Here is a 27,018-nt window from a genome sequence, read left to right on the forward strand (position 1 = left end):
CAGACATAAAGAGTGCAAACACACACACACACACACACACACACACACACACACACACACACACACACACACACACACACACACACACACACACACACACACACAAATATACAACCATACACTAAAATAAGTAGAGATGGATAGGAAGAGATACAGCTAATACCCTACACATGTACCCTATTTATACAGGAGAAATACGAAATACAGGAATACACACAGGGCATATACACCAGGAAGTTACTTTTACAAACACAACTGTGAATTTACTCTACTCTTTTCATCTTCACTTGGCCCAGATTTTCATTCTTTTTCAGCTAATTTCACGTAGCTCTGTGGAGGTCAGAGATAATACTACGGCTGTGCATCCTTCCCATTGCACTTCTTCGTGACAAGCATCATATTTTAGTGTTACTCTGTTTTTAGGAATCAGTAGTCGCGATAAAGATGGCAATTTTAGGCCAGGTTAGAGTGAAAGGGGTATAGATTCCACAACACCATTTTATCATTTCCAGTTGTACATGTAGGAGACACGTTCTTTTAAGCCTTACGCCAGCTACTAACATCAAAACATCAACCCCCCCCCTCTCTCTCTCTCTCCCCCTCTCTCTCTCTCTCTCGTCTTGCGTCTAGTCTGATGCTCATTCACACAGCCATCAAGAACGGATATGAGGTAAAACAGTCATCCGTTCACACCGCCAACGCCTATCCTCTCTCCGCATCACACACACACACACACACACACACACACACACACACACACACACACACACACACACACACACACACACACACACACACACACTTATGAGATGGTCAGGTCTTGATGCTGACACCCCCTCACCCCCTCATCATCACTCAATCACATTTATCATATTAATCTGATTTTTTACTTTCTTATCTAATTTCCTATTTTACAATCCATATTTTTTCATTTACAGTCTACCTTTCTGCCCTGTCAAAAGTTCATTATTTTTTTTAGATCTGTTTACCATTTCCTGTCTTCCTTTTACACGCACCTGCTTCTCTTCTTCAATCCATCATATCTTCTCACCCTCCCCTATATCTAGTACTTTCTCCTCTATTTCCCTCATCACCTTCCTTCATATATTTAAATCAAAGTAAAGGTGCCAAGCAGGTCTAAGAATTCCTCTGTAAATAACTCCTTCCTTAGAAATATTCGCAGCTCGCTCACTTCATTAGCATCTGGATGTGTAGAAAAGAAACCAGAATTTCTATTGTCTCCAAAAACTGAATAAAAAATGTGCGGTAAACGGCAGGAGAAAATTATAGTGAATGAGAATGAAAGAGAGAATGTAAAAAAAAATGAATAAATAAATGCACGGTACTAATATGGGGAGCAAGATACTGGAAACAGGAGTGAAGATTCCATAGAGTTTATTCGACTATTCGCCATTTCCGCCCACCATTGCCTCCACAGTTGGCCAAAACGGAAGATATAGCTCATAGCCGCACTGATAGCAGACCAGGTGATAAAAACAGCAATATTTTTTCCATAGGGCTAAGACGAACAAATAACAGGCTTTTTTGGATAGCAAGAAATCATTGAAATTATTGAGTGATGATGGAAGCTCACTTACCACAGGAAATAAAATCAGTGTGGTAGAATTAAATGCATAAGAGGATATAATGGTATCTGAGGTTCATAAATGCCTGTTTGTTTGTTGTAATATTCTGAAACTATTGATTTTTCCAGCACGGAGAAATTCCACGAGGTACAGGCTAAGGTGAAAGCGTGGCCACATGAAATACTGGAAATTCATGATGATTTAATATAGCACATCCCGGCACATGTATACTGCCTCCTTCTGCTTAGTATTTCACCTCAATAAACGAGTATACAATGCACATATGTTGATAATTTTGAGGACTGCGTATTAGTTCACCTCAAGGACGGAACATTCACACACTGCTCACGTTACCTACCTATATACACGTCAGTACACTAATAATAATCCATCTCAGTAGCTAATATCATTTTACTTACGCATATTTTCCCGATTTTTGGCTATGTGGAGCGGTTAGAGCCTGGATTTTTAGAGGCAAAGGCAGATTTCACTTCCAGCCCCACCCCGGTTGCTCATGACACACTGTGCGCACAAAACACTATCCACACACTCCCTGACGCCATTATTTGCACCATAGTCGCTGTGTGCACCTGACGCATACCCTACACCATAACGACGCCTTTAATTACCAGGCTATTACTGAATGTTGAGTGTGAGGTAGGCTATGAAGAGAAAATTACAGCTTACCGTTTCCTTCCATGGTTTTTAGAGCAAGGTATCCGTCTTTGGCCATGTCGCTTCAGGGCTGCCAACACCCTCGCTCACTCTCCTTCACTCACACTCCTCACTGGGGGACACAGAGGAAACACACTGATAAAATGGCTGTTGGAAAGTGTATTGGCCTGAAAGATACACGGAGATACGGAAGGAGGGAGAGAGAAGAAGAGTGAGAGAGCTGGAATGCATAGTGAACCCGCAGTTACTCAGGCGATCAGTTCTTCTCTTTGGTGCACTTAAAAAAAAACGTTAAAAATCAGCTGGTATGATTTGTATTGACGTCAAAAATTTAGAGTTCATTTGGCTTTATATATATATGTAAATTCAATACACAGGATCACAAACTTCGCCTTTTCCTCAGCGCATCCAAAACAAAAGACGGTCGGGAGAGCAGCCTCGGACATTTTCCTTGCTGAAGTTGAAGCTGCATATTACACATACTGGCCCGTGGGAAAAAAATAATACACATACATAACAATATAAGGCCAAAGTAACGTTCAAATCCCGCCAGCTTAGATTCGAAAAAGCTTGAATTTTCTCTTACTAAGCGCGACATTTGGCAAACATATGTCGGGCCTTAACCAAAGCACTCCCTTGCATATTTTCCAGTAACAACACCCAGACGTAAAATAAAATCGCAGAATCACCCCAAACTGCGCACCTCAGAGGCGTGGGTTGGCGGGTAATGTGGAATAGGTGGATGTATGGAGAGAGGTGGAATAGCGTGCGTCCTATTTCCCGCCCTTCTCACTGTGGACTGACTGCAGACTCGCGCTGACACCCCTACCTACCTCCCCACCCTTGCCTACCTGCCCACACCCACACCCACACCCACACCCTCATTACTCCCCTAACTCCTTTAATTAGAGTAGATCGTTTTCATTAATTCTCTCCGCCGTCAATGAGGCACTCGTAGCTAAACAAAACAACCTAGAAGAAAAGACTAGAGTTGTTTTGATTTTGAGAGGGTTAGTAGCACTAATATTAACACTGTCAGTCTCCTATACACACCCTTTGCTGGTAAAAGCGTCTGTCTTAGCTGAAATACAATGCTAAACTTGTCCTGATCATGAGAGGGTTAATTTGTTGGTATAAGTGTGTGTATTTTTTTTTTTCATGCAGTTTAGGAGAGCACCCAAGTTTTGCAACCCCAGGCTCATCCGAAACTTGAACCCTGTGCACTGCAGGATGTAGCTGCCCTCATCCCGTAGCTCACCATCCTCCTTTTGGGGGATAGGAAGTACTTGAGGAATATTTGTGTAACCAGGCAGTCGAACCACCTGGTAATATTGGTGCCACCACGTGAAGGCGTCCCTCTCTAGCACCAAAGGGATTAATAGAAGTTATACAGTATATATCAAGTTTGTGGAGGGATTATTGGAGATTTTCCTACCCTTGTATGTCAGATGATATCCCCAGAGTCAACACAATCGTCTGGAGGCAGCAGGAAATAGCTTAGAAAATGTCCCGAGGTGATTTGGCCATGTAGAGAGGGTGGGAACTGAGAGACTGACCAGGAGAGTGTACGTGAGTAAGGTGGGAGATAGAAGGAGAAGGGGAAGATCGAGGCTGAGAATGAGGGATGGACAGGAGAAAAGATAGAGAAAAAGAAACTGACTAGGAGAGTGTATGTGAGTGAGATGAAGAGGGGAGGGGAAGGGGGAGATCGAGAATGAGATGGAGTGAGTGGATGGAGAGAACTTTTGAGAGGGGATGTGAGTTGGAGAAAACGCAGCTTGATGGTGGAAGACAGGGTGACGTGGAGGCGATTCGACTGTGGCCACCCCTTCCGGGATTAAGTCTTCTGGCCATAGATAGATAGGTAGGTAGGTAGATAGATAAAAATATAGACAGATAGATCCTCACAAGGTCAAATGAAATACTGCAGAACATTAATTAGTGCCACAAGCCATCTCAGTTTTTACCATAAATAATTTGTCACCAGTCATTCTCATGTAATCTGTTGGCTGTAAAGGTAAGATTATTCGTAAAGTTCATATTTTGCTTTATTGACAATTTGCATCTAAAGGAAGACAAAAATAGTTAATAATTTCACTGTTCCACGATAGATGTCACGATAGAAGTTAAAATCCTTGTTATTTAAGAATTTATGCACAAACGGGTAATGATTTCTCTCTCTCTCTCTCTCTCTCTCTCTCTCTCTCTCTCTCTCTCATCACTAACTACATATTTATGATGCTGTAAATACTTCACCTGAGCACGTCTAGGGTGGTTCATATATAACGCCTCTCATCCATACATCTATTCGATTTATTGCGTGTTGCGGGTACGGCTTAACGTTATCAGTGTCTACCCAGCATCATTTATTCATCCTGTACTTCCACTCTCACACCCACGCCCACACCAGCACACTGAGCCGTCCTGGTAATACATGAACAGCGCAAATACATCAACACTTTTATTTATTTATTTATTTATTTTGCTGGAGACCATATATATACTATTTTTATTTTAACTTAACCCAAAATTGTCATCCCTCCATTTTGTATCTCGAATTGTATATTGATTAGCACCAAAATCTGATGCTAGTCACGAGGAAGTGCTGTGGGAAGGATGCAGAGCCGTAGCCTTGTCTTATTCTGTCATTGAGCAACAAAAGGACGAAAATGTGGGTCAGATTAAGATGAAAGAACTATTATATACGGTAACTCCTCGTTCGTTTGGGAGAGTTCCGTTACACCTTTTTGTCAGCGATTTATTTTTCCCATTTTCACGTCACTGTCATGTTTATACCTAACGCAACCAAGTCGATGTTAAAGAAGAATAAATAACGTGCAATTAAATATTAGGGTGTAACGTGGAAAATAAGTCGCCAAGGAAATGGGGCTTGCTACCCTCTCGTATGTCACCGATACAATCCATGGTCGATATTAAAACGATTTGAATAACGTACAGTAGCAAGTTAAGGAATAATAAGCAAAATAAATCGCTAAGGATTAGGTATTACGAAGCCTCCTCTGTCACTCAAGAATACGACCCCCAGTTGCCCGTATTGTCGTAGGGTAAGAAGGCTCCCTAACACCTTTTCCTAACCGATTTATTTTGCTTATTACACCTAATTACCGTTTCCCGTGTTAAATAAATCCTTCTAATATCTCCACACTCTGCATAAGTAACGGACAAAAGGACACTAACCAGCCATATCTAAAAATAAATCACTAAGGAAGAGGTGTTTGGGAGTCTCAGTGAAGTGAATAAGACGACGCTTGAGTGAGAGGAGTAAAGGACCCATTGATATCCTTGTAGTATCGACCAGCTATACTCCGTTCACTCTAACTTGGCGTAAATTTGCCATCTCTCCTTGAATGCTGAGCTGGGACAATTGATTAACACTAGAATACGGTGCTAGTCACGAAGAAGTTCTATGACAGAGCTGTACAGGAGAGAAGTAGTGTTGCTACGGGAAATAAGTTGCAAAAGAACAACAATCTTAGCCAAGTTAAAACGAATGAACTGTAGGTTGAAGCCAGTCGTGTCACCTTCTTACTTGCCTGTGGTAGTGGAGAGGGACTCCTTCATGGGGTGGCACTGATATAACTGGGCGACTCAACTGCCTGATTATACAAACGTTCCTCAACTACTTCCCTAACCCTCCAGAAGAGAGTGGTGGACCGTCAGAGAAAGGCTACCAGCTTACTGCTACTACTACTACTACTACTACTACTATTACTATTACTATTACTACTACTACAAATAACGTAAAATAATACACAAATTTCTAAGTACGTGTATATTTCCACTTTATACGTACATTTCTGTTCAGTTTTAGCCTATGACCCTCCAACAATATTTACACTCCCTTTATCCGCGTTATCGGAGAAGTGGGTGAGTACACATTGATAATTCTCTCTCTCTCTCTCACTCTCTCTCAAACAGAATAAGAGAGAGAGAGAGAGAGAGAGAGAGAGAGAGAGAGAGAGAGAGAGAGAGAGAGAGAGAGGTGCTTAGCCGGCGTTAGTTGCTGTTAATGCTTGAGTTGCGTAGAGTCACTGCGGCGTAAAGTAGCGTAAGAAGAGGGAGGGAGGGACACGAGAGGAAGGCGTAGGGGTTAGTGCGTGTAGTTCATTCATCTTAACTTGGCGCAGGTTTTCGTCTTATTGCAGCTTATTTCACGTACAGAGAAAGAATCGCTACAAGCACTTCCTCGTGACTATCGTTCTTCCACCTCAACTTGGCCCAGATTTTCGTCCTTTTGCAGCTTATTTCACGTAGCTCATTGGCAGAAAAAGACAATGCTAGTCTCTGTGTCCTTTCCATAGCACTTCTTCGTGACTATAGTGTTTTCACCTCAACTTGGTCCAGATTTTCGTCCTTTTGCTCTATTTCACGTAACTCAATAGCAGATTAAGACAATACTACGGCCCCTTATCCTTTCCATTGCACTTCTTCATGACTAGCATCATATTCTAGTGTTAATCTGTTGTTACTACCCAGCACTTAAGATCAAGAGATGGCTGTTTTAGGCCAAGTTAAAGTGAAAAGAGTATAGAAATCAGCATTACTCAGCTAGTATATTTTCCAGATAGCAGATTTAAGCCAAGTTATGGTAGAAAGAGTATAGAAATCAACAGTACCCAAAGATTACATTATTTAATAGCAGTTTTTAGCCAGGTTATAATAGACAGGGTATAGCAATGTTACTGAGCGATTACATTTTCTAGACAGCGATTTTAAGCCAAGTTACAGTAGAAAGAGTATAGCAACCAATTGTTACGAGGGATTATATGTTTTTTGGCGTTGTTTGAGCCAAGTTACAGTAGAAAGAGTATAGCAACGAATATTACCGATGGATTTTGTTTTTTTTTGGCGTTGTGAAGCGTTGGGTTTGTACTTAAAGGTGAAGTGCTCGTCAGGGGAGTTACATTATTCATATTGCTTCGCTCGAGTTTTCTTTTTTATCGTTAATTAAGTCCCGCCATTAACATAAATTAAAAGGAGGGAGGGTTTGAAGGGAGGGAGTGTACGGAGGGAGGAAGGTGAGGAGGAAAGTAAAGAGTAATGGAGAGATGAGTGAGGTAAAAACACAGGAAAAGAAAGGAGGGAAGAAGGAATGAGAGAGAGAGAGAGAGAGAGAGAGAGAGAGAGAGAGAGAGAGAGAGAGAGAATCAGATGAAAGAGGGAGATGGGGAGGAAGAGCGTGATGTTAGAGAAAGGAAAGGAAAGGAGGGAAGAAGGAAGAAGAGAGAGAGAGAGAGAGAGAGAGAGAGAGAGAGAGAGAGAGAGAGGGAGGGAGAGATGGAAGAGGGGGATGGGGAGGTACTGTACTTGAAGAAGGAGGAAAGGAAGGAAGTAGAGGGAGAGGTAGGAGTGTGTTCTGCTCCATATGACTTCAAAATTACCTCCATCTAGCGAGGAAGGGAGAGAGGAAAGAGGGAGTAAGGGAGAGAAGGAGGGAGGGAGAGAAAGAGGAGAGAGAGACAGGGGGGGGGGACTAGTGCGGGGAAGAGAGAGGAAGGGAGAAGGAGAAGACAGGGAGATGGAAAGGAGATTGAAGGAGGAAAAAAGAAGTCCTGGAGAGAAGGGAGAGAAGAGACGGAGAGAGATGGAGGAAGGGTGACAGAAAAAAGCAAGGTGGAGGGAAAAAGAGAAGAGGGAGATGGGGGGAAGAGAGAGAGTGAGAGAGGAAAGGAACAGAGAGAGAGAAAGAGAAAAAGAGGAGAATGAGGGGAAGAGAAGAATTGAAGGGGGAGAGAGAGAGAGAGAGAGAATGGAAGAAGACACTGAAACGAAAGGAATAGATATAATATTGGAGTGATAGATACGGTAGTTAATATTCTCATCCATCTACGATCCCATGCTCAGCTAATTGTTTGGGGGTCAGCTGGAACAGATCCTAGAGTTATCCCGACCGTTAGGGAGTTAGAGTTATAGATCAGTGTTAGGCATAGGTAAGACATGATAAGCCAATACAAAAGAGAATTCCAGGACTGTCTTGAAAAAATGACGGTAGGAAAAAAAAAGAAAAAAAAGAACTGTGCCAAATATCAAGAGAGAGAGAGAGAGAGGGAGAGAGAGAGAGAGAGAGAGAGAGAGAGAGAGAGAGAGAGAGAGAGAGAGTTATATATTTATTCATTTTTTGCGAGAACAATATTTCTATACTTGTTCTTCTACATGAAAATATTTTGCTTAGTATCAGTATAGGCAGTTTCTACAGTGATTTGGGCTTTGGTTCCTTTATATTAACTTGGTCCAGATTTTCGTCCTTTTGCAGCTTATTTCACGTAGCTCAGTGGCAGAAAATGACAGTGCTATGGTCTCATATCCTTTCCATTGCACTTCTTCATGACTAGCATTATTTTGTAGTGGTAATTTCTTGCAACAGCTCAGCACTGAAGATGGAGAGATGTCAGTTTTATGCCAAGTTGAAGTGAAGAGAGTTTAATGATGTGGGGTGGGTGGTACCTGTGATGATGATGGTGGTGGTGGTAGTCGTGGTGGTGGTGATTGTGATAGGTGGTGGTGGTGGTGATTGTGATTGGTGGTGGTGATAGTAGTGATGGTGATGAAGGTGATGGTGGTGGTGGTGGTGGTGGTGATGATAGGTGATGGTGGTGGTAGTCGTGGTGGTGGTGATTGTGATAGGTGGTGGTGGTGGTGATGGTCGTGAGAGGTGATGGTGGTGGTCATAGTAGTGGTGGTGGTGGTGGTGGTGTTGATAGGTGATGGTGGTGGTGACAGTAGTGATGGTGGCGGTGATGATGGTAGTAGGTGGTGGTGGTGGTGATGATGGTAGTAGGTGATTGTGGTGACGGGGGTGGTGGTGGCTGTGGTGGTAGTAGAGGTAGTGTTCACAGAGTCAGCATTCAGGCAGGGCGGGGTCAGGTGAAGGGGCAAAGGGGGAGAGGGGGAGGGGACGGAAGGGGAGATTACTGCAGAAGGGGAAGAAGAGAAGGGGAAGAAAGATGAGGAAACAAGAGAGGAGGGAAGAAGGAACGCGGTGAGAGGGGAGAGAAAATGAGAGAGAGAGAGAGAGAGAGAGAGAGAGAGAGGGGAGTTAATAAAGGAGAGGAAGCGCAGGCGGGGAACATGAGAGATACTGTTAAGATGTAATATGATGATGAATATGAGGGAGGGAGAAGAGATGAGGAGGGAACGAGGTATATGAAGGAAATGAGAGAGAGGGAGAGAGAGAGAGAGAGAGGGGGGGGGGATGTAAGGTGCTAGAAGACAAGTGAGGAGTAGGACTGGGAGGAGAAGAGGAAATAAGAGAAATTAGAAGAAAAGGGAGAAGGATGTGTAAATGAGGGAGGGAAGGATGTAAAAGGAGAAGGAGGGATGTGAGAGGGGGGAATGGAAACGATGGGGGCGGGGGAGAAGGGTGCAGTGGAGTGCAAAGAAATGAAAATAACTCCTATTGCTCCTTTCGAGGTTGTTTGGTGCACAAGATAATGATTACGGTAAGAGGTCTAATAGCTGAAGATATAGCCAAAGCAACAAGGCTTCTTCATCCACAAGTCGAAGCCGGCAGGAAAAAGTGAGAAGGACCACCAAAAAACATAGGCTGTCGAGGAAATTTCATGGGAATGGAGGAATGGAAAGTTACATTGAACCCTGTGTTATTCTGTAAGGGAAGTGTAGCGTAACTGCATAACGATATTGAATTATTTTTATATCCTCCGTGATCTACTGTAGATAAGAGGAAGATGGTATAGTAAGTTGGATTTTTTTAACTGTTCAGTCGTGAACGTGCTTAGCTAGGAAATAGAATCTAGGTACTTATCCCAGTGACTTTGAAATATTGCGTCATGAGGTGAAAAAGAGGAGGTGAGAGGATTAGAGGATGGGGGAGAGAGGAGGAGAGGGAAGGGGAGAGGGAGAGAGGGGGAAAGAGAGGAGGGGAAACGGAGAGAGAGGAGGGAGGGGGTGGGGTTAGGGGAGGAGGGCTGGATAGAGGAAGTGAGAGGTGAGGGAGGTGAGGGGTGTCAAAAGGTGATGAGAGCAGTACTGGTGTCAGGAACTCCAGTCACCCCGCCTTACCAACACATCCCATCACACTAGTTCTTTCACCTTAACCTGGCTCAGAGTGTCACCCTTTTTAGCATATTTCACATACTTCAGTGAGAGACAGAGACAATCCCGTGGCTCTACATCCTTTCCATAGCACTTGCTCGTGAGTAGCATCGTAGTGTAATGTTAATCAGTTGTTACATCTCGGCACTGAATATGAAGAGATGGCAATTTTAGTCCAAGATAAATTAAAAAAAAAAGAAAGTATAATATCACACCCTAATAGCTTTCGTCACTTAACCCCTTCAGTCCGATAACGCACTGTTAAGATGATTTATTTCTGTTTTTCTGATTTATTTCCCTCTTAAAAATAACCTCTCGTAGTGAAGGGTTGGGTACTCACTGTTAACCCTTTTACTAAACTGGCCATTTTTGTATTGTATTCTCTGTATTGTGTTCTCTATATTGTATTCTCGGTATTGTGTTCTCTATTGTATTCTCTGTATTGTGTTCTCTGTATTGTGTTCTCTGTATTGTGTTCTCTATATTGTGTTCTCTGTATTGTGTTCTCTGTATTGTATTCTCTGTATTGTGTTCTCTATTGTGTTCTCTATATTGTGTTCTCTGTATTGTGTTCTCTATATTGTGTTCTCTATTGTGTTCTCTATATTGTGTTCTCTGTATTGTGTTCTCTATATTGTATTCTCGGTATTGTGTTCTCTATTGTGTTCTCTATATTGTGTTCTCTGTATTGTGTTCTCTGTATTCTGTTCTCTGTTCTCTATTGTGTTCTTAGTATTGTGTTCTCTATATTGTGTTCTCTGCATTGTGTTCTCTGTATTATGTTCTCTATATTGTGTTCTCTGTATTGTGTTCTCTGTATTATGTTCTCTATATTGTGTTCTCTATATTGTGTTCTCTATATTGTGTTCTCTATATTGTGTTCTCTATATTGTGTTCTCTATATTGTGTTCTCTATATTGTGTTCTCTGTATTGTGTTCTCTATATTGTGTTCTCTCTATTGTGTTCTCTATATTGTGTTCTCTATATTGTGTTCTCTATATTGTGTTCTCTGTATTGTGTTCTCTATATTGTGTTCTCTGTATTGTGTTCTCTATATTGTGTTCTTTGTATTATGTTCTCTGTTCTGTTCTCTGTATTGTGTTCTGTAATCTGTTCTCTCCATCTCTTCTTTGTATTCTTTTCTCTTCTGTTCTCTGTCACCTGTTCTCTGTCTCCTCTTCTCTGTTCTGTTCTCAATTCTGTTCTCTGTATTCTGTTCTTTCCACGCCCTCATCTCAGACGCACCTCTTGTGGTCTGGTGAGATCTCTGAAAACTAGATAATGATCAAAGAAAGGTGTCATCGGAGGGAAGTGGTGAAAGGTAAGGCAGATCTTGAAGCACAGGTAGAAGGATTAATGTGGCTTATAATTAACAGGTAAGGATTAGATTAACACCTATCGACTGCACGTTGGAGAGTGAGAGACTGACGAGGAGAGTGTATGTGAGTGAGGTGGAGGGGGAGAGAGGGAGGGGGAGACCAAGGATGAGATGGAGGGATGGAGTGGAGAGGTATATGAGAGAGGAGGGTGTGAATTGGGAGCAGGGCAGTGAAATGGTGGGGACAGGGTGACATGGAGGCGATTTGTTTGTGGCCACCCCGTATAAGGGATTAAGGCGTCTGGCAGTAGATAGATAGGTAGACTGCACGTGGGTCGTTAAGGTAGATTATGCTAAGTCCCAGTCTTCCCTTAGAACACAACCTGCAACCGGTGATGTTATATGAAGGTCCCCATTTATACCAGTAGGTGAAAATCGACGAAGGGGTAACAAACTTAGCCAAACAGTGTGACCGGCACTAGAATTAAACTCGAGTTCTTCCACTTGCCATCTTGAGGCGCTAACCACTGCACCACCGCCCCCCTTACAACCAATAACACATGTGCAGCGAGGCAGGCTGGCCACCGTGAGAAGAAGGGCCCAGGCATGACCTACCACGCTGTAATTATGCAGATTTTCAAGCGCAATCATTACTTATAAATTTAGAAGTAGATAGATATGTACAGATAGGTAGATAGGTAAAGTAGATGTATATAGATAGATAAATGAATAGATAAGTAGACGAACACTCACAAAGGTGGAGAGAGAGGCAGAACAACCACACAGTGAATACAATCAGCATGACAACATATGAGGCTATAGATATTTATTTACACAGCCTGCATAGTACCAGTTCAGTATACAGTGTAATAATATGGATAAGAAAGAGGGAACATATAGAATTCTGTATTTTAAAGGTCAAAGTGAGTCATGAGGAAGAGAGAGAGTGAGGCCCTAAGCGAGAGTATGAAGGGAGCTGTTGATTCTGTGTTGTGGAATACAATCTCACCAAGAGCAGGTACAGTGGTGACGAAACTCCGTTCGTGTATCCTTTATGCTCTCTTCTCACAAGTGCTAAACTCTCCTGCACTGTCAAGGAAACGCAGGAGACGGTAGAGCACAGGATACAGCGCCTTGTGTCTGTAGGTGATAGAGGTCTATATGCTTGTGTTTAATCTCGGTGGCCACGACACAAACCACCTTTGTGGGACGTACACAGATGCCACAGACACTGCATTCACAACACCAGTGCAGCTTATCTAGACCAAATTTCACTCAGATTAAACAGCTAAGCGACTAAACACATAATACACGAGACCCTGTGAAGGCTATGTTTGTGTAGGATGATCGTAGGGGAGTGAAAATTAGAGAAACATTCTCATTGCTGGCTGAATCTGGACACTAGTGACATGACTGAAGGAGAGATGCGAAGGAGTTGCCGTGCCCAGACCAGACCAAACATTTCTTAGTACATACCTACTGTAGTTACCCTTCAAGACACAGAACGCCGAGCAGAAGAGGGGGACATGCCGCGAGGTACACAAGTTCAAAAAACACCCATTACTTCCAGGTCTGTTGAAGGAATTTGATAAAACAAAGTGTGTTCTTAACAGCGGGGTCTTTCTGTACAGGGTGGGTCAGAAGTTGTATGATGCAGCTGGAAGATAACCCAAAAATTTTCAAAAAATATAAACATGTAGGCTAGAAAACGGGGACGTCCCCTTTTGTACCTCCGTCAAACATGGCATCTCTGTCGAAAATAACGTAATTTGGAGGGTTGTTTTTGTAACAGACCGAGTTCCAGGGTCACATAGTACATTTTGTAGTATACTGTAACCGGTCATCTCTAAATATAGCCCCTCGAGCCTCCAGGTAAGGAATGCGGGGAGGCTGGACTGGGGTGGCGGACCTGACTCAGCCCCATCCAGTGCATGTGGGAGCCGGCACAGGTGCACCGTTATGTTCATTTATCCCGAGTACCGCTAATCCGATATAGCCGTCCTTCACCACGATGATAGAGGAGAAAATGGCCCTTATTTTGAGGGCCGTGCGGCCTTGATCCGTTGAGAGGTTCCGGAGATATTTCTATTGTTTTGAACGTTGTCTTTGTCATGAAGGGTCCCCAGAGGCGAGGCAGAGGCAGGCATGGTGGTGTGATGTCACTTTTGCATATACCTGAATCCCTGCTGACTGGATTTAATGCACAAAATGTTCAATTTCATATTTCAAGATCGTGTGTTCCTAATCATGTTCAGATCCCTTTCAATCAGACTTTGCAATAGCTTTAAGAAGAGGTCGTCTGTTTAAATCTTAGTCTTGCTTTCTCCAGACTATTTCATTAAGGTTTGGGGCTATTTTCCGAACTAAAGAGGTTAGATATAACTGAATGAAATGTCTAGAAGTTAATGTCTAGAAATAACAGGAATTAAATCAAATAATACACTGCTGCATTCAGTGAGTAAAGGATTGTAGCTACGTAACGTTAAGTACTGTGGTTGTATTGTACTGAGGACGGTACAAAAAAGTATCCTTATGAACTAGCAGACAACATTATTGATACTTAACTATAATTGCCTTCATATTGCTCATTAATTACTTTAGTACACTTTCATGTACTAAATTAATTGGCAGTTATAAACCCTTTCCAATTCAGGCTATTTATTTTAGTTCATAGGAGCTACCAGTCTGGGGAACAAAGTCACAATACCCAGACATAACAACAGACACAGCGAATATTAATACCACAAGGGAAGGGAGGTGCTGGTGGTAGTCTGCAGTAACCATCCCCGTGTTGTTGATAGGCAGGAATATATATTAACTACCAGCACTACAACACCTGCACCAAACTCTAAACACTCTCCAATCCTTCCTTGACCCCGGCAGTAGTGTAGGGATCCGGGGCTAGGTTACTCAGTGCAGACATTTACGGTGAGGTTACCCAGTCGCTCTACCCTGAGTGGCATTATGAGAGCTATAAACCCCAGCCTGCCCTCGGATGCCAACCCTTACAGACTATATCCCGTTGAAGCGCCTGAATCCACTTGACCACCATACGTCCATTTGGAATCATGGTTACAGTTCCAGAGCCTCCTTAGATTAGATTACACACACACACACACACACACACACACACACACACACACACACACACACACACACACACACACACACACACACACACACACACACACATTTTGCTTTTGACTCGGTGTAGAATCACCTGAAAAGTAACGCTACATCAGGTTAGTGGATGGTGGCGCCCGTATCTACCACATAGCAATATAAACAACCTAGATCAAATAATTAAATAAATAAATAATGTACAAATAAGAAGTACAAATGTGTGGTAGTGTACAGTAATTTGGTGAACAAGGAGAGTGTTCATTCCCGATAGTGTTTTTAACCGGAGTCACATTTATAAAGTGTTCACAGCTGTATTTATAAAGTCTCTACAGCCATAAGTCTCCACAGCCATATTTATAAAGCCTCCACAGCCATATTTATAAAGTCTCCACAGCCATATTTATAAAGTCTCCACAGCCATATTTATAAAGTCTCCACAGCCATATTTATAAAGTGTCACAGCCATATTTATAAAGTGTCCACAGCCATATTTATAAAGTGTCCACAGCCATATTTATAAAGTGTCCACAGCCATATTTATAAAGTGTCACAGCCATATTTATAAAGTCTCCACAGTCATATTTATAAAGTGTCACAGCCATATTTATAAAGTCTCCACAGTCATATTTATAAAGTGTCACAGCCATATTTATAAAGTGTCCAGAGTCATATTTATAAAGTGTCCTCATTTTAAGTTGCAAATGATTCTTGCTGACTGACTAATATTTCAAGACTATTAATCTGTGACATTTGCTATTATTTACCAGGCCTAACTATAATAGGTAATAATACTAATATATACAGTGTTAAGATTCACTGCTTCACACACACACACACACACACACACACACACACACACACACACACACACACACACACACACGAAACATCACTGAATTCACGGCACGTCAATACTTCATGAAGAGATTTCAGCAAGACTTAAAGTAGACGGAAAGAGATGAATAGAGAGCAGTGCAGCGCCTCACCACCACAAATACCACCACCACTACCACTGTCACACATCATCGTCACCACCAGCACCACCACAACTACACCATTACCACCATCACTATCCTACGTCGCCACTACCATCACTGCCACCACTATCCCACATCACCACCACCACTACCACCACAGTGCTTCCCAGGCAATCCAATAAATGCATTGAAAACCTCAAACAACATTCCATTATCTCCCCACACTGCCTGGGTCCCTGCATGATTGTACCTACTCGTACAAGCACCACAGGCCATGAAACAAGTACAGTTGGAATCACAAGTCCGTGGTACAGTGAGGGATAAAAGTTCGCCTAGAATAACTGCGTCTATAGCTCATACTTACATCGTGGCAGGTTTGTAACTCTCCTCCTTGATTCACCATGTCAGAGAGAATCATTTGTGGGCAGAGAAACATACCAAACCTTCTTCAGCTTAGAAATGTTAACCCGAAAAGGAAATGAGAATGAGAAGAGGTGAAATATTAGACGAACTTTTGTCTCCAAGTGTACATGAGTCATATAAAAGTTGTGTGTAATATCAAGACAGTTGTTGGTGTCTAAATCACATAATATTTTACTAAACAGACTGAAACAGTGTCATATTAATGGTCAGGTTGTGGTATTACCTAAGCACTCTATCAACACAGGCGAATAGTTGAAGCCTCTATCTTTCAGCCTATCCATCAATCTATCTATCTATCTACCAGGAACTTTTTACATCAATTACAGGATACATGTGAAGACACGGTAAAAAAGAAAAGCGTAAGGGAAGATGAAGGAAAACAGGAAGACGTGTACCCGAGAAATATAAGGAGGAACTACAAACATTTCCCCGGTTTACTCTCGTCAGAATATTATTGATGGACACAGATGATATGATGACTCAGTAAGGAAAAGGAAAAATGTATAAAATAAATAAATCTCCACTAGGAACACGACCAGCAATGAAATCAAACTTGTGATGCGGGCGAGAGGGGAGGAAGGGAGCCAGGCTGTGGGTTGGGAGACGTCACTTGTTCCTTAGCGATTTATTTTCAGGTTTCGTAACATTCTCTTGTGGGTTTCGTATATTTTTTCTGATTTACACTTTTCCATCAGTGACCCAGAGGAGGATATTGAGGGGCAATCTGTGGAATAACTCGCCAGGGAAGAAGTGCTACGAATTATCCAAAGACATCTTCCCCTTAGCAATTTCTTATACATATTGCGTCCTGATATTTTTTTTTCTTTTTGCTATTTTGGTATCGATATAGTCTGCCTCAATAGCGTACAGAAGGATAAAAGAATGTAATACGCAAAATAAATCGCTGAGGAAAATATACTGCGAAATCCCAAAAGCCAGTCAACAGAATGCGATCCTCACCTTAGGTACGATTGACTTTGAAGTCGTTAAGTCTGTATCTTATGTATATCAATGAATCTATTTATGTGTGTGTGTGTGTGTGAATCACAATACATTTCACTTTTCATTTAACACAATATAGAGAAACTTAAAAACGGGAGTGATCTGTTCTCACGTTTTCTGTGAGTCGCTGGAGCCATAACTATGCTAAATTATCTCAGACCTCCTCCTCCTATATTTATCCTTTACCCCGTGTGTATGAATATCAAGATTATGTGCAGGAATTATATCCTATTTCTGTGTCACTCGTGTTTTCTTCCACAGACTTCCCATATCGGTCAAAAATGTCTCTACAAGTGTTATATTCCCTACAAAACTGCTGGGTAGAATGAAATATGCAATAGTAGTAGTAGTAGTAGTAGTAGTAGTAGTAATAATAATAATAATAATAATAATAATAATAATAATAATAATCTGCACGATATTGTTAAGCTTAGAAGAGAAGGAGAAGAAAAGGAGGAATTCAGATTAGAATGCAGAAATAGGTTTTTGGTGTTGGAAACGTTGGAAGAGGGGGAGAGAAGTGTAGATGAGATGTGGGAGGATGTGAACAAAGTTTTGCATGAGACTGCTGAATGTACGATTGGAAGGAGACATAGATTCAGGAGAAAGAAATGGATATCAGAGGAAACGTGGGATATGATAAAAAAGAGAGGTGAGGCTAAATTGAGGAGTGAGATGCAATGCGTTGATGAACGAGAGATTGAATTAGCAAGAGCTGCGTACTGGAGTTTGAATTCAGAAGTAAGAAGGTTAGCTAGGAGAGATAAAAGAAGATGTGTGGATGAAAAGGTTGCAGAGACTGAAATCTTAATAAACAAAAATGATGGACAGAGTCAAAGAATAGCATATGAATCAATTAGAGAACTGAGTGGTAATGCAGGTAAACGCAAGGAAATACCAGTTAGAGACAGGGAAGGAAATTTATTGACCAAAGATGGAGATATTAAAAATAGATGGAAAGAGCATTTTGAGACAGTTCTTAATAGACCAATACCACCAGAAGAGGATATACCGTCTGCTCAGGAAGATTTAAATATAGAAACAGGAGAGTTGAGGCTTGCAGAAGTGGAGAAAGCAGTAAAACAGTTAAAGAATAATAAGGCACCAGGGGAGGATGGTTTATTTCCGGAAATGTTTAAAGTGGAGGGGGATAGATTAATAATGATCTTGACCAAGCTATTCAATAAGATATGGGTGACGGGGTTACTACCATCAGTTTGGAAGAATGGTGTAATTGTTAAAGTTCCGAAGAAAGGAGACCTGAGTGAATATGGTAATTGGAGGGGAATCTCTTTGTCACCGATAGCTTTGAAAGTTTTCAGTAGAGTGTTGTTAAATAGGTTGGAGCCGGTGGTTGAGGGTATTCTGAGGGATGAACAGGCTGGTTTTAGAAAGGGACGTGGTTGCAATGATCAGATCTTTATAGTTAGGCATTTGATGCAGCAAGTTAATGAAATGAGAGTACCGTTAAGTCTTTGTTTTGTTGATTTTGAAAAGGCTTTTGATAGTGTTTCGAGAGAGTCTATGGGGAAGATCATGAGACATTATGGAATACCAGAGGAGTTTGTGAGGGTCATTATGAACATGCATGAGGACACATTTTGTAAAGTGATGGTTGATGGTTGTCTGAGTGATTCGTTTGAAGTCAAGTCCGGAGTAATTCAAGGTGGTGTTCTATCGCCTTTGCTATTTATATTGGTCATTGATTACATTATGAAACGTGTTGGAACAGAAACCGGTGCAGGTATACTTTGGGGAGAGAACAGGAAACTTTTGGATTTAGATTATGCAGATGATATAGTTTTGATTTGTGATGGGCCAGAAGAGATGCAGAGAGTGTTGGACTGTTTGGTGAGTGAAGGTCGCAAGGTGGGTTTGGTTATTAATTGTGGAAAAACTGAAATAATCAATATGAATATGGAAAATGCGCAGGAATGTGTAATTGGAGGTATGGTTGTAAAGCAAGTTGATAGGTTTAAATATTTAGGTACTTATTTAGCCAAGGATGGTTCTTTGAACTTTGAATTCGAGGAAAGGTTAAAGAAGGCTAATCAGGCAATGGGAATGCTTAAAAATATTTGGAATAATAACAATTTCTCTGTGCATACAAAAATCAAACTTTATAAGGTAATGGTTAGGAGTATCTTAATTTATGGACACGAGTCTTGGTACAGCACAGTGACTATGGAAAATAAATTCTTGGTGTTTGAAAACAAAGCACTTAGAAGAATATTAGGAGTTAAGTGGTGGGAAAGGATACCAAATAGTAGAATTAGAGAAATAACGGGAGTGCAGCCGATCGATGAATATATTAGGTTCTCACGATGGAAGTGGCTAGGACATGTGTATAGGAGACAGGGAATAGTACGAGGTACACCAGGGTGGGTGGCACTTGGTAGGAGAGGTAGAGGAAGGCCAAAAGAGACGTGGGTGAGGACAATGAGACGGGAAGCTGGAGATGAGTGTTGGGGAGATCTTGAGGAGTTAGCACAAGATAGGATGTGGTGGTGTGAGTTCATCGAGGCCCTATGCATCCCCGAGGGTGCCACAGGAAATGATTGATTGATTGATTGCACGAGGGGATATTTCGGCAGTGTTAGCGAGGACGCCCGCATTCACAAATTTATTACTAATTAGAAGTGTAATTGGATGACAGACGGGTAGGGAGGAAACGAGAGAGAGAGACAGAGAGAGAGAGAGAGAGAGAGAGAGAGAGAGAAGGAAGGGGAGGGGTGGAGAATGATGGAAGAAGACAGGAAAATGCGAAAGGAAATAGAAGAAAGGAAGGAACGAAGAGAGAGAGAGAGAGAGAGAGAGAGAGAGAGAGAGAGAGAGAGAGAACACTAATTGGAGGCTGCCTCAAGGGACTGACGGTGTTGGTAACTGAGGAGAAGATGGTGGTAGGTGATGATGGTAGATGATGATGGTAGTGGATGCGGTAGATGATGATGGTAGTTGGTGGTGGTAGGTGATGGTGGTAGTTGATGGTGGTGGTGGATGCGGTAGATGATGGTGGTTGGTGGTGGTAGGTGATGGTGGTAGTCGATGGTGGTGGTGACAGTAGTGATGGTGATGATGATGATGATGGATAGTGGGAATGACTGATTGGTGATGGTGGTTCGCTGTGAAAGAGAGCTAGATTTAGGATGAAAGTCAAGGAGAGAGAGAGAGAGAGAGAGAGAGAGAGAGAGAGAGAGAGGCGTACCCCCATCCCCATTCTCTCTCGTGGGGTAACTGCGGCAGATCTAGTTAGTGTAGTTTATAGGGTGCCGCCGTAATCTTACCTCTCACCCCTTCCTTTCTTCCTTCCTTCCTTCCTTTGTTTCCTTTCCTTTCTTCTCCATTCCTTCCTTCCTTCCCTTTCCGCTTTTCCTTTCTCTTCCCTTCCTCAATTTCGTTCATTTCCTTCCCCATTCCTTCCTTTCTTCCTATTCCTCTTTCGTTTCCTTTCTCCTTCCTTCTTCCTTTCATTTCTTCCTCGGTGTTTTCCTTTTCAGTCCTTACCTTTCTCATCTCGTTCATTTCCTTCCTTCATTCCTTCCATCCTCGCCATCTTGCTTCATTAATTCTCCTTCCTTTCTTCAATCTTCCCTTTTTACTTCCATCCATCCATCCTTCCTTCCTTCCTTCTTTCCATCCATCGTTCGTCCATCTCGCCTTTTTTTTTTTTTTTTTTTGTATATTTTCTTCCTTCCTTCCTCCCCCTCTTTCTTTTTCCCTTCATATTTTCATATTATCACCTCATAATTTTCCTTCCTTCCTCGCCTTCTCTCCATTTCATTCCTTATTTTCCTTTTCTCCTTTTCCCTTTCGTAATCCTCCTTCCTTCCGTCCTCCCTTCCTCCTACCTTCCTTCCTTCCTTCCTAACTTCCCTACAATATCTCCTTTTCAATCCTGATCCTTCATCTCTCTTTTTTATTCCTTACCTTCGTTTTCTCCGTTCGTAATTCGGTTTTACTGATCGTTTCAACCCTCATTCTGCCTTGTTACTCTCGACCCCCTACCCCCCCTATTCTGTGTGTGTGTGTGTGTGTGTGTGTGTGTGTGTGTGTGTGTGTGTGTGTGTGTGTGTTTCTCTAATTTCTTTCCTTCTCTTTTCTTCTCCCTTTTTCCTTCCTTCCTCCTTCTCCTTGTGGTGGTGTGGCTGTAGACGTGGTGGTGTGATAGTGGTAGTGATGATGTGGGTGTTGGCTTGGGGTGATGGTGATGTGGGTGTGGTGACGGTGATGTGGGTGTGGTAGTGTGGGTGTGGTGGTGTGGGTGTAGTGGTAATGATGGTGTGGGTGTCATAAGCAGTGTGTCAGGGCGCCCTATGAGTGATGAGGGAGGGCGGGGGGAGCCAGTGACACCTGGTATGTGCTAATAATTACTGCCACTCTCCATCCCCTACAAAAATACACACAGTTTTTTCCTGTCCAGATTTACTAACATTATTTATTTTACCCCTGAAGATCACTGCTTTTTGCAACGACGCCTGATAGCAAAAAGTTTAAAAATACTCTGATAAACACTTTGAATGATGAATTTTCGTCTCACCACCTCCGGCCATAATCAGGCACTGTAGTTGTCCCTGTACTGCAGCTTGACACTAATACTGTACCTAAGACGACCTGATTCAAACTTAATTATTGAAAAATGAAGGAAGTACATCTAAAAACATGTACAGAACAAGCTCACCTCCCAGTTAAACAGGTCAGTGAGAAATGCCACGAACCACACAGTACAGACCCAAGTAACCTACCCAGACCACCAGATGCGGGGCTTCCTTGAACACGTCCCACATTTTCAAGCGTGGGTTCTTGTACCCTGAATACTTTAGGTTACAACGGAAAATTTTGCTGCTAAGTTTATACAATTTAAAATATCAAAATCAGTATAAGAATTAATAAAAAGATAATACAGACGTGGTGTGGGTAGAGGTGTAAATGGCACTTAAGGAGCATTTGAATGTATCAGTGTGTTATCCGTGTGTGGGTGTGTCAGTGACGGCGAGGCAGGTGGCTAATGTCGGTTCAGTGTGTGCCGTAACACTTCCTTACCAGTTGATTTATGCTGATACTACTTTAATATACCCATGTTGTGGCTGAGTAACCCCGCTTTGTATGCTCGAACAGACTTATCAACTACAGGCAAGGAACTGTCTCCCTCTGTCTGTATTTCCTGCTTCCTATGATCTCCAGTTTTTCAAACGGTCCAGGCATCTGGAAATGATCGGATCTTGAATTTGGCTCTCTCTTATATTTTGTTTTTCTCTTGGAAGGAACAGTTTTTCAGGCTCGTTGCCTTTGGTTCCTTCTTCCTCACAAAAAAAAAAAAAAAAAAACCGCCCTTTCAGGTTCGTTCCGTGCAGTGAATCGACTTTTTTTGTGGCAGTGGCGAGGCGCGGGAAAAAGTGTGGAGGTTTGGTTTTCGGGTGGACGCCGCATTTGTGTCCACCCTGTAAACAGGGGCACCATAGTAGACTCCACGTCACCCTGTTCTTTGGTTATACAGTATGGTTAGTACCGAGTGTTGTAAATGATTTCCTGAGTTACAGGAAACGATTAAGGTTATCACTCAGTGTAGAGCCACCTGAAATGGAAAGAAAAGTAATAGGAGTAGATAGTGACATAGGAAGGAGAAATGTGAAGAGCGGAGGGCAGACGCGGAAAAGGGATGATAAACGTGAATGAAGAAGTTGGCAGCACATCAAGTGAGTGGATGATAGTCGCCTCCATCCACCTCCAAATACTCTCATGTGTTCGTGTGATATATTACATGCATGCTGTGTTGGTATTAAGTAGGTGTAAATTGCATACAAGAAAATATAAGGGTGTATTGTGGAAAATAAGTCGCTCACGAAGAGGTGTTAAGAAGCCTCCTAATCCGGCGAGAATATGGGAATTTGGGTCGTATGCTTGTAGGCTTAGGAGGCACCCTGGCTAGCAAATATATATTTTCTACATTTAAGTTCAGTGAGTCGTAATTAAGTGCCTTTGACGGTGATGCATCTGGCTGTCTGTAATCTCCTAGGCTCCTATTCTCGTCGGTAAGGAAGCTCCCTAGCACCTTTTCCTAAGCGATTTATTTTATTTAGTACACCATGCCGTCCTCTTCTGTGTCACTAAAATCATTCTAATATCACCACACTCTGCATAAGTAAAAACGATATTAAGCAGCTGTATCCAGAAATAAATCGGTAAGGAATAGGTGTTAGGGAGCCTCCGTACCGGACGATTATATAGGCCTGAGTCGTTGATAATTAATTTGGTTTTTCTTCAATACCACCGCCACACCTTTCACAGATAAAACCTTACATTATAATTACTTTTCAAAATGTTGCCCAAACCACATGGAACTCGCCACATGGAGCCTTTTTCTGGCTCAATGTTTAACAAAAATTATATTATTATTTTTTTTTACAGGTCATGAGATACATAGCTGACATTTTTTAACAAGAGAATTTCGTGCCAATAATCCGGGAAGGTCGACAATTTTGAGTACTTTACGAGGTCATTCGCTTCTCCTATATGAGGCGGGGGTGGGGTAGGGGAGTAGGGGGAGTTTGGGAGTGGGGGTGGGGTAGGGATGGGGGTAGGGGGAGTTAGGGGTTGGGGGTGGGGGTGAGTTGAGGGGCGGCTGAGCTCTTGATTCCGTATTTACAGACTTTGTTGGACTTAAGTTGTATATGAGATGATTTGTATATTCTTTTAGCCCAAAAGATAGAGAGGGAAATTATAGCACAGCCTCATCCTCTCCCATTCAGTCTCTCAGATGTATTTAATAGTGAATATCAAGCATTTATAAGCCAACTACTAGCAGGCCTTCTGATTTATGGTTTACCCCAGTCGCATCACTTCTAGTCTGGTATAGATATTTGACAGCAAGTTACTCCCTCACAAAGCCCTTCCTTCCACTTCATTCCACTTCATGCCTTCCACTCTCGTAGATGCTCTGACTCCTGTGATTAAAAATTCTTTTATACTGTCATTCCACCTTGGCCTTCCTCTTCCCCTCATTCCTTCCACTTCCACCCCCATTTTTGGCCAGATTAATTGAACACACCTTGATTTGCCCTTTCCTTTATGCTACGTTTGATTTCACATTATCTCTGTCTATCTGTCTGTCTGTCTGTCTGTCTCTCTCTAATTTTAATGGATGGGATAATGGAGGCTGCATCTTAAACTAATTCAAAAAGTTTCTCGTATCCTGAATAAACTCGCCTGAAGGAGGAGGAAAATGATGAATGATATGGGTATTGAGGTGAAGTTGTTAAGATTCATTATAAATGCAGCTCCCGATCCCCTATACCAGCTGGGGGGGAGGGGGGCGGTGAGGGGCATGTGGAGGGGCGGAAATAGGGTGTGTTCCGGTGTTGTTATTGAGAGGCGGAGGACGGGCGGGAAGGTGATGGGAAAACAAGATGAGAGAGAGAGAGAGAGAGAGAGAGAGGCAAGTAAGGTGATAGCAAGAAGTAAGGAAAGCTGGAGAGAGGGGAGGAACGAGGAAAAGGGAGAGAAAGAGGAAGAGAGCGAGGGTAGGGGAGAGTCAGCAGCTGCACACACCTGCCACACAAAGTATTATGGTCAGGCTTCTAGGCTTTTAAACTCGAGGTGATCTCACCCAAGCATGTAGGTACGGTTGAGTTAAAAGTTGCTGGGACAGAGACGTGAATTATTGGCCTTTGTAAATACAGAGATGATGCTTGAGTCACGTTTTAGCTTGGTCACTTGTCGCTTTTTGAATCTTAAACATTTCTTTGACAAGGTGTTGGAGAGGAACGCCTTCGCTCCGTGGCACCGACATAGCTTAGCGGCCTCACTGCCTGGTTATGCAAACGCCCCTCATCTTCCTTCCTATCCCCTGAAAGAAGGCTGATGGACTGCAGGAAGGAGACAACTTCAGCCTGCAGTCTACTGTGTTTACATTCAGATAAACTGGACTTACAATTACTATGCTCTTTTCACCTTCACCTGGCCTAGAACATTTTCCTTCAACACCTTCTTTCACAGCTCGAAGTTCTCTCCACCGCACTCCTTCGTGACTAGCATCATATTCTACTGTTACTCTCTTGTTTCAACTCAACATTCAAGATGGAGTAATGTCAGTTTTAGGCCAAGTTTGAGTAATAAGAGTATAGTACAACTGCTACTTGACTGAACCCAAACATCGTGTGCTAACTTTTAGATAATTCTGTGTACGGGTAAGGATGAAGGGCCGCCTACTTTACCACTGCATTTAATTTACGTGTTACTTTCTTCTCCTTCCACTCTGACGCATTATATTTAAGGCCTCCCTCAGCCAAGGACTATTAGCCGTCAGAGGAATACGAGAAGCAGAAAAGGTGACATGTAAAGAGAGTTTTTGTCCCTGAATGTAGAGTTGAGTAGAGAAGTTCCTGACACTGAGGTAGGGACAGGTAATGGCACGCGATTTTACTCATCTGAATATTAAGCTGTTATTAGATGAAAATTATAAAGGAAAAATGGAAAAGGTATTGATATCATGCACTTATCATGGCACAGGTAGAAATAACATACATAGTGTACCTGGCCAGTATACTCTCTCTCTCTCTCTCTCTCTGCCATTTTGTCATCTTGTCTATCTATGTTTCAGATCGGGAGGTAGCTCATTATTGTGTGTGTGTGTGTGTGTGTGTGTGTGTGTGTGTGTGTGTGTGTGTGTGATCGACAGGCAGGTCATCAGTGACAGTGTGTGTATTACGTGAAACATGTGTACGTCAACCACCAGAAAATATTTTTAGCAGTGAGGCGACGCGAGGCAGAGAGAGAGAGAGAGAGAGAGAGAGAGAGAGAGGATAAGTGGAGGGGAGAGAGGTAGAAAGATAGAGGGGGAGAGTGTGTGGCCGAGAGATACAGAGAGGGAGAGGGGGAGAGATAGACGAACAGACAGACAGGTAGACAGACAGACAAACAGACAGAGACAGATAGATTGGTAGGTAGGTAAGTAGAGAGAGAGAGAGAGAGAGAGAGAGAGAGAGAGAGAGAGAGAGAGAGAGAGATGGAGGCTGGCGAGAGAGTAGGTAACTTTTTTCTCGTTCTTTTTTCCCCTCCATAGGCTACGTGTTTTTCTAAGAGCCTCTCCTATGATAGATGGTCGCTGGTGTGGGGAGAGGGAGGGAGGGAGGGAGGGAGAGAAGACGCGGAGAGGGAGGGAGGGAGGGAGGGAGGGAGGAAGAGGAGAGGGGGAAGTAAATGGAAGGAGCAAGGGAAAGTGGGTGAGAGGGAAGACATGAGGAAAGGAGATAGAGCGCTGAGGAAAAGATGCAAGAAGGGAGAGGGGGATGGAAGTGGTTAGGAAGGATGGAAGGAAAGAAAGAAGGAAGCTTGGACGGAAGGAAGGATGGAAAGTGAGGAAGAAGGGAGGAACGAAGGTAGGTAAGAAGGGAGAGAGGGAGAGACGGAGGAAGGAAGGAATTAGGAAGGAGAAATGGAAGGAAGAAGGAAGGAAGGAATGAAAGACGAAAAGGAGGGAGGACGGAGAGGAGAGGAATTAGGAAGAAAAAGAATGGGGGAGGAAAGAACGGAGCAAGAAGGAGTGAAACAAGAAGGGAAAATTAATTGAAGGTAAAGTAAGTCATGGAAGGTGAGAAGGAGGAAAGTAAAGAAGGAACGGAGGAAAGTGCGTGGGACGAAAGAAGAAGGGAGTGCAGAGGCTGGAAGGATGTAATGAAGAGAGGAAGAGTAAGAAATAAATAACAAATAAATGAATAAATAAATAAAGAGAGGAGGACGATTAGGTGGAGGGGGGTTAGGACGACGGCGAACATAGATCAATCAATCTTGAATTATTTTTGTCAGCCAAATCATCGTGTCCTTTGAAAATTCTGATAATTGGCA

General features: G+C 42.5%; 1 protein-coding gene across 1 annotated transcript in view; it reads right to left on the reverse strand.

Moving 5' to 3' along the window:
* Positions 1-3,047, reverse strand: part of LOC145409694 (transient receptor potential cation channel subfamily A member 1-like) — a 28,091-nt gene extending 25,044 nt beyond the window's left edge. Inside the window, exons 1-2 of the mRNA XM_080280048.1 lie at positions 2,965-3,047; positions 2,274-2,373 (exon numbers count right to left, since the gene is read on the reverse strand). Of these exons, the coding sequence (XP_080136174.1) occupies positions 2,274-2,319 (46 nt within the window). The 5' untranslated portion in view covers positions 2,320-2,373; positions 2,965-3,047. The remainder of the gene's footprint in view (positions 1-2,273; positions 2,374-2,964) is intronic.
* Between the last annotated feature and the right edge of the window lie 23,971 nt (positions 3,048-27,018).

The sequence above is a fragment of the Coenobita brevimanus genome, chromosome 82, assembly GCF_032717465.1.
Source record: "Coenobita brevimanus isolate Jiangsu-jjx chromosome 82, ASM3271746v2, whole genome shotgun sequence".
In the NCBI taxonomy this organism is placed as follows: Eukaryota; Metazoa; Arthropoda; class Malacostraca; order Decapoda; family Coenobitidae; genus Coenobita; species Coenobita brevimanus.